Here is a 13,036-nt window from a genome sequence, read left to right as displayed (position 1 = left end):
TGTAATCAAGGGATACCAGGTTTCATACCCGGTGGAGGCACATAGTGGTTCGGATCCCACTTTAAACTGTAGGTCCAGTCCCGATTAGCCTTACTGTGCACAAAGTGGACTTAAAACACCAACTCAACTCACCACTAGGACCACCCCCCCCCCCCCCCCCAGAAAGAAGGAACAAATTTTCACTCGCACACATTGCACCAGTCCACGGACCAACCCAGCCTCACCAGACACATGATCACAAACGACCCTAACCCACTTCAAAATATCCAGGCTGTATTTACTTTGTTCAGCCATGAGCTCTCCACTGCCCAAATGGATGTTTTATCCTCACGTTCCCCCAATCAATTCTACCACTATTCCATGCATTTGCCTGGAATCTCCTATGGCAACATTTTTGGGCAAAAAAACCTCCCTCCAGACCACAGCCAACAGAACCCATCCAAGAATTCTCCAATCTTGTCCTCCCTTCTCCCAACACCCTCCCCCTTCCTTCCAACCAGCCCCTGAATGGCACATCACTGCCACTATTTCTTCCATCTCTGACTGCTCATTCCATGCTCCATGGCAAACCAAACTTCACCCCTCTCAACAAAAAGCTCTTCTAGACATCCACCACAACAATGACGTCAAAATCCTCCCAGCTGAGATGGAGTCAGTCCATCACGGTGTTTTTGAACTCTCTTGATTACCTGGCTGAATCCACTCGCTGGCTATCTGGCTCCACCTACAAAACCACACATAGATATCAGCCCACCTGGTTTGTAAATGTTCAGCAGTTCTGCAGTGAAAGGTGCAAACACCCAGAGGGGTTAGGATTGGATTAGATTGGATTGGTTTGGCGTTTTCCACAACTTAAGATAAATATAGAAAATTCAACCTTAGCAAACCAAATATCATGCTCCAGCCACATGATCGATTCTGTTTCGCGAGACATTACAGAAACCTAGCTAGAAGTTATTTTAATGATTGATTGATTGATTGATTTGTTGTTTTAAGTTCACTTTATGCACAGTAATGCTAATCTGGACTGGACCTACAGTTTAAAGTGGGATCTGAACCACTATGTGCCTCCACCAGGAATCAAACCCGGGACCCCTTGATTACAAGGCGACGACGTTACCACTGCACCATCGGGGAGGCCAGAGAGAAAGAGGCAGGTTAGGATGCAGCACGTTTTTTACACCACTTCTGTTAACAGACTAGAAAAATCTGATAATCCAATGCCTTTTATGATATCTAGGATATAATCAGTCTTAGCAATTAAGGAAGAACTGAGACCCCCTCCCCCCCTTTTCTGTTCACTTTTGCAAAATATGCATTTCTAAATTCATTCCCAACCGAAAATTTAAAGGAACATATCATATCGGTATTTTGCTGTGTAAATGAAATGGGAATGAGTATGTCAATGTTTAAATGACATAACCTTACTAAATTCATTGTCTATATGCAAAAAAGTATCTTGCCAAGTCATTCTGTAGGCTAAATCAGGTTCAAAGTTCATCCCATCCCCACTCCTCCAAATATATTCCGGGGTAGATTAGTGCAGATTGCTCTTGTAGTTACAGCCATTGTAAACTTGTTTTTTTTATGTTTCTTTCAATTTTGTCAAATTTTCCCATTTTCAGAACTTTGGAATTGGAACATAACACCAAAGATTCTTCAGAACCAAAAGATGGCAAAGATACGGGGCAGAGTAGCGGCAGTAGCACGAGTGGTGAGGAACAGGAAGAAGAGGGTATTTCAGGAAGGAACATTATTGCACATAGGGAAAATGAATGTGTACAAACTGCATCTGAAGCCGATTCTGGTACCAGCTTTCAGTATGCAGAGGATGCTCTCCATGATGATGATAATCATGGTGACTCTGAGGAAGAGACAAGTGAGGAGATACAAGAGGCTGTAATACTCACTGCTGATGATTACATTGTGCTTCCAAGGAAGAGATCCACAATGCAAGTAAGTATGCACAAACATTTTATCTTTAACACTACTTGTGATATTAAAACCAGGTATGGAACAGATTAATCTGTACTGTTCAATATCTGTTTATAGGTAAAATTGTCTATAGTTTTGATGGTCCAATACTTCTTTAAATAGGGTATAATTTAGTGCAACATTCTTCCCTTTTGTTAACATTTTTATGAATATACTCCTATAATTCACATAGCATGGTTTTGTAGACGAAATGCCTAAGAACGCAGGTAAAATTCATGGCAGTTGTCTGAATTACATGCATTAAAAATGAGGTTAATGCACCATTCATGTTCTTCAAGTAGCATCGCAATAATTTTGTATTGGATGTATATTGCATATTAAATTTCCTATAGTACTTCTATAGGAAGTAAACTTTTATATCAGTCGATTCTTAATAAAAACCATGTGCATGTCCTCATTTCATTCAGCTAATTAATTTTTGTATTTTCGTGATCAGCATATTGAGTAACTATACCACTATTATACATACTTTTATTGTGAGGGTGAAATGAGTCAGTTACCTTTATATTCTTTATTCTGTATGGAATATAACTCATGTAATATGTTTCATGCATGAAATGCAAACACATTGTTCTTTTTCTTTCCACTCAAGTTAATTTCCATTAAATCATAATTAACCTTACATATCTAAATTTGACAATATGGAACGGGGTCCCAGGTTCATATCCTGGCCTGGACATGGATGTTCTTTTGTGAGTGTCCATCTATTTCATCATGTCATTACTCGTCCTCATCTTTATGATTAGCCAAAAGTGGCAAAAGAGTGAAGTCAAATGAACCAAATCAATGAATGACAATATATAGAGGTAACAAAATTCAAAATTTCCTCCCATATGAAAACTTGAAGTAACTGTCATTTTTATTACTCACTACTTGGCAAACTAATTTAGTTACAGTTACTGTTACGTATCTTTCTCTTTTCATGTGTCATTTCAGTGATGTTCCCAGCTGCCCCAGTGACTGAGTAATTACTGTGTTTGTGTCATGATCTTGCCATATGCAATGAATATGTTTATTTTGCACAGGAAAGATCTAGTGTGGAGCTGAGTATCTTATAAACAAATAGGGGGAGGGGACAGCACTAGCTACCTAAATTATTAAAGGCAAAAATTCTTCCCACCATCCCCTTTGAAGGCAAAGGAGCATTGGTCGAAAAGGGGGGGGGGGAATGCATCTCCCCAGCTAAAAAAAATAGCAAAAAGCATCCCCCCCAGCTAATTCACTTTCAATGGCATCCAGGGATGCTTTAAATTCAGGGAGGATGCTTTATTCTTCAAATGAAATTTTGAAAGTGCATTTCTCTCTTACAGACAGCTCGTAGTAAATGTCAGAGTATCGGCGAATGCTCAGCCAATGTAGGATAGATGCAACTGAGTGCAGTAGTTTTTTTTTCGTAACAAGTCTGAATTATTGTCATAGAGCCATTGAAGAACATTCTGACAATAGATCCCTCTGGCATATCATTAGGACAGTAACAAAATTGTGAACGGAATCAGCAATGGGGTTGTGCTGGATGGAAATTTTCAGTCAGGAAGTGGAAAAATAGGTTCCATGTTCGGGATTTGAAATGTTCACCATTTCCTGACAAAGTAAGGATATTTTTGGGATGAGAAATCCTGAGGATTTCCTGGCACAAAGGAAAGCTCTTTGAAGTGACTGTTTTCGCACATGTAGACATAAGTAGAACTGCCCATTCCAATAAATTTCCTACTCTTTAATTTCAAGAATGAAGCATGTTTAGTACACAAAATTATATCAGGTATACACTTAGGCCAATACCTAATCAGCTTCTGAAAAATCTCCAGGGTTCTATCAATGTCACAAGTAAATACATGATGCAGAATATCAATACAATCTACAATTCTGACTGATTGTATTAATTAAAAGTAGCTAATTCTCAAAATTTTCTGCATTATAGGTGTTAAAATTTCTTTGAAATATCAGTTTTCAATCCAGGAATGCAAAAGTAATCTCTTCATGAAGAAATATTGTGTAGTATTTGAAGTTTTACATGTTGGGAAATGGCGAACATTTTCCATTTCAATCTCACCCCAACCAAACAACAGAAAGAAAATAAATAAATAAATCCATCATTCACACCCATGTGAGATATTATTTCTTGAAATAAAACAGCTTTATTGAACTAGTTTTTTTCCTATTTCTGTATTTTTTTTTTATACATCTTTCATTGTTTCAAGTTTCTCTAGTTTCTGTGTTATGTGGTTAAAGAGTAATCATCAATTAAAATATTTGTTGCATTTCTGTTCACAGAAAGTGGCACACTCGTTTGAGTTAAGTCCAGCTTCGGGTCTGGCAGTACACCCGAAGTAAGTGTTCGGAAACCAGCAGTGTTGCTTACTATCAAACATTTTAACCATGTGCAGGAAGTCTTGTGTCTCTCAGACTCAAAGAAAAGGGCTAACAGAAAGATTGCAGCATAAATATTAATTAACTGGACTGTCCACGTCTACATCGAAAGTAATGTAAATGCGAAAAATTAGTGAAAAGTATATTTTAAAAAAATGCATTTTTGACATTCGTGATGAAGTGGTTATCACAATGCGTTAAAATGCGAGGGGCCCCGGGTTCAAATTTGGCCTGAGCATGAGTGTTCTTTTTGAGTCTCTCGGCACTGAATATGCGATGAAAAAAATAATAGAAATCCGAAGCAAGAAGAGTTTATGTCACAGCCTGGAGGAGGTACCCTTCCCCCACAAATACACACACATCAGTCATCCAGGCTATTAACAATATGTCAATGGTTGTCCTCTCATTTAACTTTAACAGTAAATGGAATTTTTGTAAAATGAAAATTGTTGGGCTTTCCTTTTTTACACGTGCACGTTGGTTTCATAATGGAGCAAAAAAATGGAATTGTGACTCATAAAATCACTACCGGCTGAATGAATTTCTCCGTACATTCCAGAATAATGATTCTTCTGTTTTAAATAAATAGTTTTAAAATAATATAATATATGTGCCGTTGGTTAATAAGATTCCTCGTCACATAGCAGAATCTGTTATGTTGATGGAAGCTAGAACACGATTATCATTTAGGGTTGGAAACACTCACCTTCCACAAAAGCACGACTTCACAACGTTTTCCTTCATTTTCATGCACAAGCTTGACTTGTATTCTGTCAGCAATGTGCACAGCACACAAACACTACCCGATGAAGTGTATTGCTTTCAAATTAATGTAATTAGCGAGAAGCGACATCAAAAGTTTCGAGCTGGACAGGAAAAGATGCAATATTATGGGTAAATTACTCGAATAGCTTGGTTTCTTCACTGTGTCTTGTGGCCAAGTCGGTTAATGGCCAGGTCCGTAAGCTGAAATAATAGGTTCGAATCCCCGTGTCTCCAAAATATTTTTTCTATCAAATGGGTGCTACATAATGTATTTTACTCTTGTCACACAAATTGCAGCCTCACACTTTGTTATTGTTTGCGTGCCAATAAGAAAATATGACTAACTAACTAACTACCTCCCTAGCCTTCTTAAACCCGAAGGTTCATGGCTGCAGCAACACAGGCCTTCCATCTTTCCCTATCTTGAGCAAGATCTATATACTCTTTTCCATCCCTACCGATTTCCCTTAGGTCCATCTCAACGTTGTCCCTTCATCTTTGTCTTGGTCTTCCTACAGGTCTCTTACCATCATTTTTCCCAACAAGAATCCTGTAAACTCCTCTTTTCTCTCCCATTCGTGCCACATGGCCTGCCCACCTAAGTCTTCTTGATTTAATTATTCTAATAATATCTGGACATGAATACAAATTATGTAGTTCTAAATTATGTAACCTTCTCCACTCACCTGTCTCCTCATCCCTTTTAGGTCCAAAGATTTTCCAAAATATCTTATTTTCAAATACTCTCAATTTATGTTCCTCTTTCAATGTAAGGGACCAAGTTTCACATTCATATAATACTACAGGCAAAATTACTGTTTTGTATATTTTAACTTTTAGTTTCTTAGATTTTGATTATTACCTAATACTTGGTTTCGACCTGTAAGCATATATTTAGTTTTCTCTTTGTTAACTTCCAAACCTATCTCTTTAGCAGTTTTGAAAAATATTTTAGCATTATTCTTAATTGTGTTCACATCATCCCCCAGTAAGTCTACATCATCTGCATATGCTAACAACTGAGTCACACCATTTAATTTTAGTCCTTCTTTAGTTTCTTTTACCTTCCTTACAGCATATTCTAAGGCAAAATTAAAGAGCAATGGAGATAATGCATCTCCTTGTTTTACCCAACATGAATTGTAAATTTGTCAGACATATTAATACCCACTCGAATTTTACTTTCTGTTTCACTGGTGCATACTTTTATCATACTAACAAGCTTCTTAGGTATTCCAAACTCGACTAATATATTATATAATTTATCTCTTTTGACCGAATCATATGCTTTTTTGAAATCAATGAATAGCTGATGGACATTTTGATTATATTCCCACTTTTTTTCAAGTGTCTGTCTGATGTGAAAAATTTGATCTGTAGTTGATCTGTTACGTTTAAATCCACATTGATAATCACCTATAATTTCATTAGCATATGGGGTTAGTCTTGTTAAAAGAATGTTAGATAATATTTTATATGTTGTTCAGAGTAGAGAAATTTCACGGTAATTATTGCAGTTCATTTTATCACCTTTTTTAAACACAGGAACAATTATGGATTCTTTCCACTGTTGAGGAATTTCTTCTTTATTCGATATTAAACAAATTAATTTATGAATTTGACATATTAATGAATTTCCACCATATTTAATTAACTCAGCTGGTATTAAATCAATGCCAGGTGCTTTGTTATTCTTTAGCCTTTTAATAGCATCTTTAACTTCAGTCAAGTTAGGTTCTGGAACTAAATGTTCTGCTGTGTGGGCTTCATTTACTTCTGATTTATCTCTAGCATGGACATTTAAAAGGTCATTAAAGTAGTTCTTCCATCTATTTAGAATATCGCTTGGGTGAGCTAGAAAATCACCATCTTTATCTTTATCAAGTTTACTTTAGGTTGCCACCCCTTTCTAAACTCATTTACACCTTTATATAAATCTCTGATATTTTTATTTTTGCTGTTTGTTTCAATTTCGTTAATTTTGCTTTTCAAGTAATCTCTTTTTTTACTTCTAAACGTGCGGTTAACTTCTCGCTTTATTCTATTATAATTGTTTAGATTTTTATCATCAGAGTTATTTAACCACCTAAGTCTAGCCTGATTTCTTATTTCTATTAGATTATGACATTCATTATCAAACCATGGCTTACTTTTTCTCGGTTTATGGTATCCTATACTTTCTTTAGCTGCTGATTCTGTTGCATTACGTATGTGCTCCCAATTCTTATTTACGTCGGTTTCATTTATTTTTTTATCATCATTTAAATCCTGCAAAACATCAAATCTATTTGACAGTTTAATTTGGTAATCTTTCTTCATTCTTTCATCAGTAAACTTTCCTGTATCAAATTTTAGAACTTTTAGATTTTGTTGCTTATGATTTATCACTGAATTTAGCAATTACTAAATAATGGTCACTGGCACAGTCAGCACCTCTATGTGTACGAACGTCAATTATACTAGTATGCCTTCTCTTATCAATGAGAATATGATCTATCTGATTATGAGTTTTACCATCTGGAGAAGACCAGGTATATTTATGGATATCTTTATGTTTAAAAGTGGTACTTTTCACAATTAAATTCTTTAAGGTTGTAAATAATCAATCTTATACCATTATCATTACTTAATTCATGAAGACTTTCTTTACCAATCCTGGGTTTAAATGTATCTTCTTTGCCAATCTGTGCATTACAGTCACCTAACAGAATTTTCATATCATACTGAGAAAATTTATCAAAGACCTGTTCTAACTCTGTATAAAAATCATCTTTAGTATTATCATCTTTATCTTCCGTTGGTGCATGTATGTTTATTAAAATAATTTTACACCACCTAGCCTGTAAAACTGCATATGATATCCTATTATTAATAAATTCTACTGTTTTAAGAGCCGAGATAAATCTAAGTATTATTTATGAAAAAGCCTGTTCCAAAATTATGAATTTCAGTACCACCATAGAAAAAAGTATAATTTTTAGTTTTACAATTCCCTTCTCCTGGCCACCTAACTTCCTGGACAGCTACTACATCTAATTTATACTTAACTATCTCATTAACTGTACACTGAAATGCCCCAGGCCGGTAAATGCTCAGAACATTCCAGGTGCCTAATTTAATATCCTTATTCCTAACGTAGATCTTATCCTTAGTCCAGGGACCTCCCAAAGTAGTCCCCACCCAGAGATCCGAACGGGGAACTATTTTACCTCCGGAATATTTTACCTTGGGAACATCCATGGCCTTATATTGCTGATTCTTGACATGTCTTTTTACAGTGCAGAGTTGTCAGCTCTACGCCTAACCCCCAATATGAATGTAGGAACTACTACACAAGACAAACATAAACACATTAGACAGCACAATTACTACACAAGATGAACATAAACACATTAGACAGCACAACTACTACACAAGACACACACAAACACATTACAACTATAACACAATATAAACACAAACAAACCATAACTACTACATAATATAAACATAAACAAACTACACACCACAACTACTACACAAGACAAACACAAACAAATTAGACAGCACAACTACTACGCAAGACAAAACAAACATACTAGACAGCACAACTACAACACAAGACACATACATACACACCACCGATACTACACAAGACAAACAGAAACACATTAGACAGCATAACTACTACACAAGATAAACACAAACACACTAGTCAGCACAACTACTACACAAGACAATCCCAACCACACTAGACAGCACACCTACTACACAAGACAAACCCACATACAAGCACACCACAACTACTACACAAGACAAACCCAAACACACTAGACACCACAGCTACTACACAAGACAAACCGAAACACACTACACAGCACAACTACTGCATAAGACACACAAACACATAACAACCACTACACAAGAAAAAAAACATAAACGCACAACTACTACTACACAAGATTATGAAAAAAAAGAGGAATGTATGTCTTCTTCAAGTACGAATTTTCAAAGACCGGATGAAATCAAATGAACCACTGATAAACTGATATGAGCCGGCACCGACAATCTACACAGTAAAGATAGTTTGTCATATTTGTTTTAGCTTAATTTTGCTGAGTTGGCACCACTCGTAGTCTCAAGACCAGACCAGTACGTAGAAGAGTGGTGGGGACTACTTTTTATTTCCTCTTTAATATAATTTTCATTTGTTAATATTACTCCTAAGTATTTGAATTTGGAAACTGGTTCAAACGAGTTGTTATCAATAATTAGATTTTGATTATTACCTAACACTTGGTTTCGGCCTGTAAGCATATATTTAGTTTTCTCTTGAAACTATTACTCGTTCAGAGAATGTGACTGTTGAGATCTTTTAGTTGCTGCTAAGCCCCGATATTTACAACAAGTGCTAAAATTGAAAATTGTTGTGTGATGAAACACGTTAATATTCTCAAGAAGAAAACCACTGAAATTAAATGAGTAAGTTGTGAGGAACATCAGCAGATGTATTTTAAGATGTTCCGTCATTCACATGTCACTCTCCTCGTTTTATACACAGACCACAATGTTCAATCAAAGTAACCAATGGCTTTGTACTGTAACACTCTTGGGGATGGTCTCTGATTTTCAACCTGTCAGGCATGTAGGTAGTGGGGGAATAGTTGGGAAAATGGCCTGATCCATTTTGCTAAACCAAGGGCCCACAGTGTCTTGGTTTGGAGATACAAGAAATCACACTTTTTGCTTCAGGCCTGTGGCAGGAGAGGGAGGGTTATGAGTAGATTAGGATAGCAGTCCAAAGGTGGTAGTGTGCATCATTTTAGAGAAATGCAGGCCATTCTTCTGATGCAAGGAAAAAGAGGAAGCCTAAGAGACTGGTTGGCCAGAAGCCAGTCTCCTTCTTACAATACTAGCACTATACAGACACATATACAAATAACAAAAGGAAGAGGAGAGTTTGATGACTTGGCCTAGGGATAGAAAAAATGTGGAAAAAAAAGTAAATTAAAAATTTGATGATATCAGGGACATGGAAGCAGCTGGGGTAGTATATATCTTAAATTATCATTCTTTTTTTCTTCAAAATTTCAAATTCTTAAATCCAGTGGTGCTTACAGAAAGATGTATTTTAATGTGTGTTCAAGCTAAGCATTGTCACTTGTAGCAAATAGCAGCCACATTGCTTAATAAAATTACCATGGGAGTATTGAAATGTTGCCAATTTAAGAGTTACTATCAATTAAACATTATGGTTACTAGAATTTTAGACTCCAATTAAAAAGTAACCAACAGACCTACATAGAAGCAAGTTATTTCAAAATTTAGCTTATTCAATCCTGTGATAATCTGTGATAACCAATTTTATCAGGTATGCCTTGATTTTTTTATCTTAATGAGAACAAATAAAAGTGTCTGTGTTTTGTTTGGGGTTTTTGAAACTACTACTCGCTTTGAAATTCTGTAAATAAAATGCGTTGTCCAATCGTGAGAAAATTTAAATAAGATGAATTACACTCTACATAAATGTGCATTGAACCATGGAATATGTTGGCTGTTACTGTGAGCCTGGTAGTGACAATCAGCCCACATCTTTACTTCGTTCAATAAAAATCTGTATCAATTGGTTTCACAATGTGAAGTGGCAATGGTGATGGGTTTTAAAAACAGCTTCAAAGGGTTTCAAAACAAGATCAAGATCATATTTTTAGGACTACCCAATACTAAGAAAAAGTTTCTTCACAAAATTATAAAATAATCTGAAATTTTAAAATTGTATTAAAAACCATTCTACCTGCACCATATTTAAATTTCATCATTATGATGTTTTTTATTTATAGAATTTCAAAGAGAGCAGTCGTTTCGAAACCCCTCAAAAATAACATTTTTTTGTTCTGACAGCAATAAAAAATCGAAAGCCTACCTGAAAGAAAATGGATACCGTAGATTAAATCAGAATTGAATAAGCAAAATTTTGAAGTAACTCGTTTTTTTTTGTAGGTCTGTCTACTGGTTATTTTTAAATTTCGAGTATCCATAATTTTTAATGTGAAAGTACACTGCTTGTATCTGATTTTATCTTCTTTATTAATATGTAATAATTTTATTTGGCAGTCAGTTTCAGTGATTTGCTGTCACTACTCCCATGAAGGCTATTGATTTTTTAGTCCAAGTTAAGTTTGAAAATGTGATTTTAGTTATTTATTTTTTGAATTGCATGTATTTTATTATTTTTGTTTCACCTTCCGCAGTTTAATTCTGAAGATTCAGAAACCACTGATGAAGACAGTAGAAGCCACTCTCCCATGTCTTCTTCAGATGTCTCTGATGAATGTTGTTTCTCAGAAAGGTATGATAGTTATTTTTCTAACATTGAGTATTTCTTGGTGTTTTGCATGTACTTAGTGTATAATTTGTCTTTATTGAATCGCTCTTGAAAAGCACAAAAATGACCAAAATACTATATTTTATTAGGTTCAATAGTCGAGAATATATATACACATATTTGCAGCAAAACATACAGTAGACATGGACATACTTTATTTTGGGTGTATTAAAATAATATTGCAGGAACATAATAACATCATAATGACGGAATGTTTCTTTAAGGGAAAGACACTGTTATGGGGGAATGTGCCTCGTTTACCCTCACCAAACAAAAAAAATTCCTGCGGATATCCCCATAGGTGTTAGTGATTATTTGACCTGAAAGCATATCCTTCGTTATGGCCGCCGAGCGCTAGAACACGTTCAAATCGCGTCCCGCTAACTCATACATTTATAATCATATGTAGCAGCTATAGAGTTCTATTTGGTGCATTACAAGTAGTGTGAAGTGTAAGTGCAGCGGTTTGGACTGAAAAATATCAAGGAAGTGCCAGCTTTGTGGTTCTTGTGGAATATTATTGAAGCGAAAACTCCCACAACGCCATGGCTCCTGGATCGCGCAGAGGCAGCAGCAGCACTACGGCAGTCAAATCACCGTCTGGCAATGCAGGTAAGGGTGAACTTATGCAGCAGATATGCGACGAGGTAAAGCGGGCAGTGCAAACACCTGAAGTGTCGAAAGTAATTGTTGACGCGATAATTGAATCGGTGACGAAAATCGTGGTGGAAAGGCTTGAGGATTCGCTGAAATTCAACAGCTACATGTTCGAAGACCTACGCAAGGAGCTCCGCAGCAAAGATGATGAGATACAGGAGCTGCACGAAAACATTCACGAGTTAGAACAATACCAGAGACGTAACAGTGTCCGTATATTCGGGATCCCTGAGAAGAAAGACGAAAACACGGACAATATTGCGCTTTCGCTTTTTGAAGAACAGCTGAGCCAAAAATTAAAGCAGGAAGATATTTGTCGCTCGCACCGTGTTGGACAAAACCGCCCCGGAACAACAAGACCCATAATCGTGAAATTCACGAGCTACAGATCACGGTCGGCAGTCTTCAGGAAGAAAAGCAAACTGAAGAACTCGGGCATCGTAATCAGGGAGGACCTGTGCATGGCAAGACTGCAACTTCTACGTCAAGCCATCCAAAAGTTCGATACCAAGAATGTATACACCCAAGATGGAAAAATTGTGGTCGTCGTGGATGGCAAGAAGAACTATATCACGAGAGAGGCACAGCTCCGGGGACTCTAGAATAGGAATGATCATTCAAAATCCAGTGCATAAGTTGTCCTCCCCCGAACTACACTGTGTTGTTAAAATGAAGCACCAGACATAGACTGGGACGCGATGCATTATGTGATACTTATCTGGGACACAAGAATCCTCATTTTATTTAATATATTTAATTTCATTCTTTTTTTAAGTTTATTTTATATTATTATTTTTTACTACTATTTTTCATTATTTTTTTAATCTTTATGAAATGTATATCACAGTTGATATTTTTCTGTTAAATGCAATCAACTTTATAGATTTT

General features: G+C 36.1%; 1 protein-coding gene across 1 annotated transcript in view; it reads left to right on the top strand.

Moving 5' to 3' along the window:
* The window catches only part of LOC145990866 (uncharacterized), a 70,612-nt gene that overhangs the window by 35,747 nt on the left and 21,829 nt on the right, over nucleotides 1-13,036 (top strand). Inside the window, exons 4-5 of the mRNA XM_083126311.1 lie at nucleotides 1,626-1,956; nucleotides 11,358-11,455. Coding sequence (XP_082982437.1) covers nucleotides 1,626-1,956; nucleotides 11,358-11,455 — 429 coding nt within the window. The remainder of the gene's footprint in view (nucleotides 1-1,625; nucleotides 1,957-11,357; nucleotides 11,456-13,036) is intronic.

This window comes from Lepisma saccharinum, chromosome 8 (genome assembly GCF_977018435.1).
Source record: "Lepisma saccharinum chromosome 8, izLepSacc3.1, whole genome shotgun sequence".
Classification (NCBI taxonomy): Eukaryota; Metazoa; Arthropoda; class Insecta; order Zygentoma; family Lepismatidae; genus Lepisma; species Lepisma saccharinum.
This window is presented reverse-complemented; position numbering and strand designations above follow the sequence as displayed.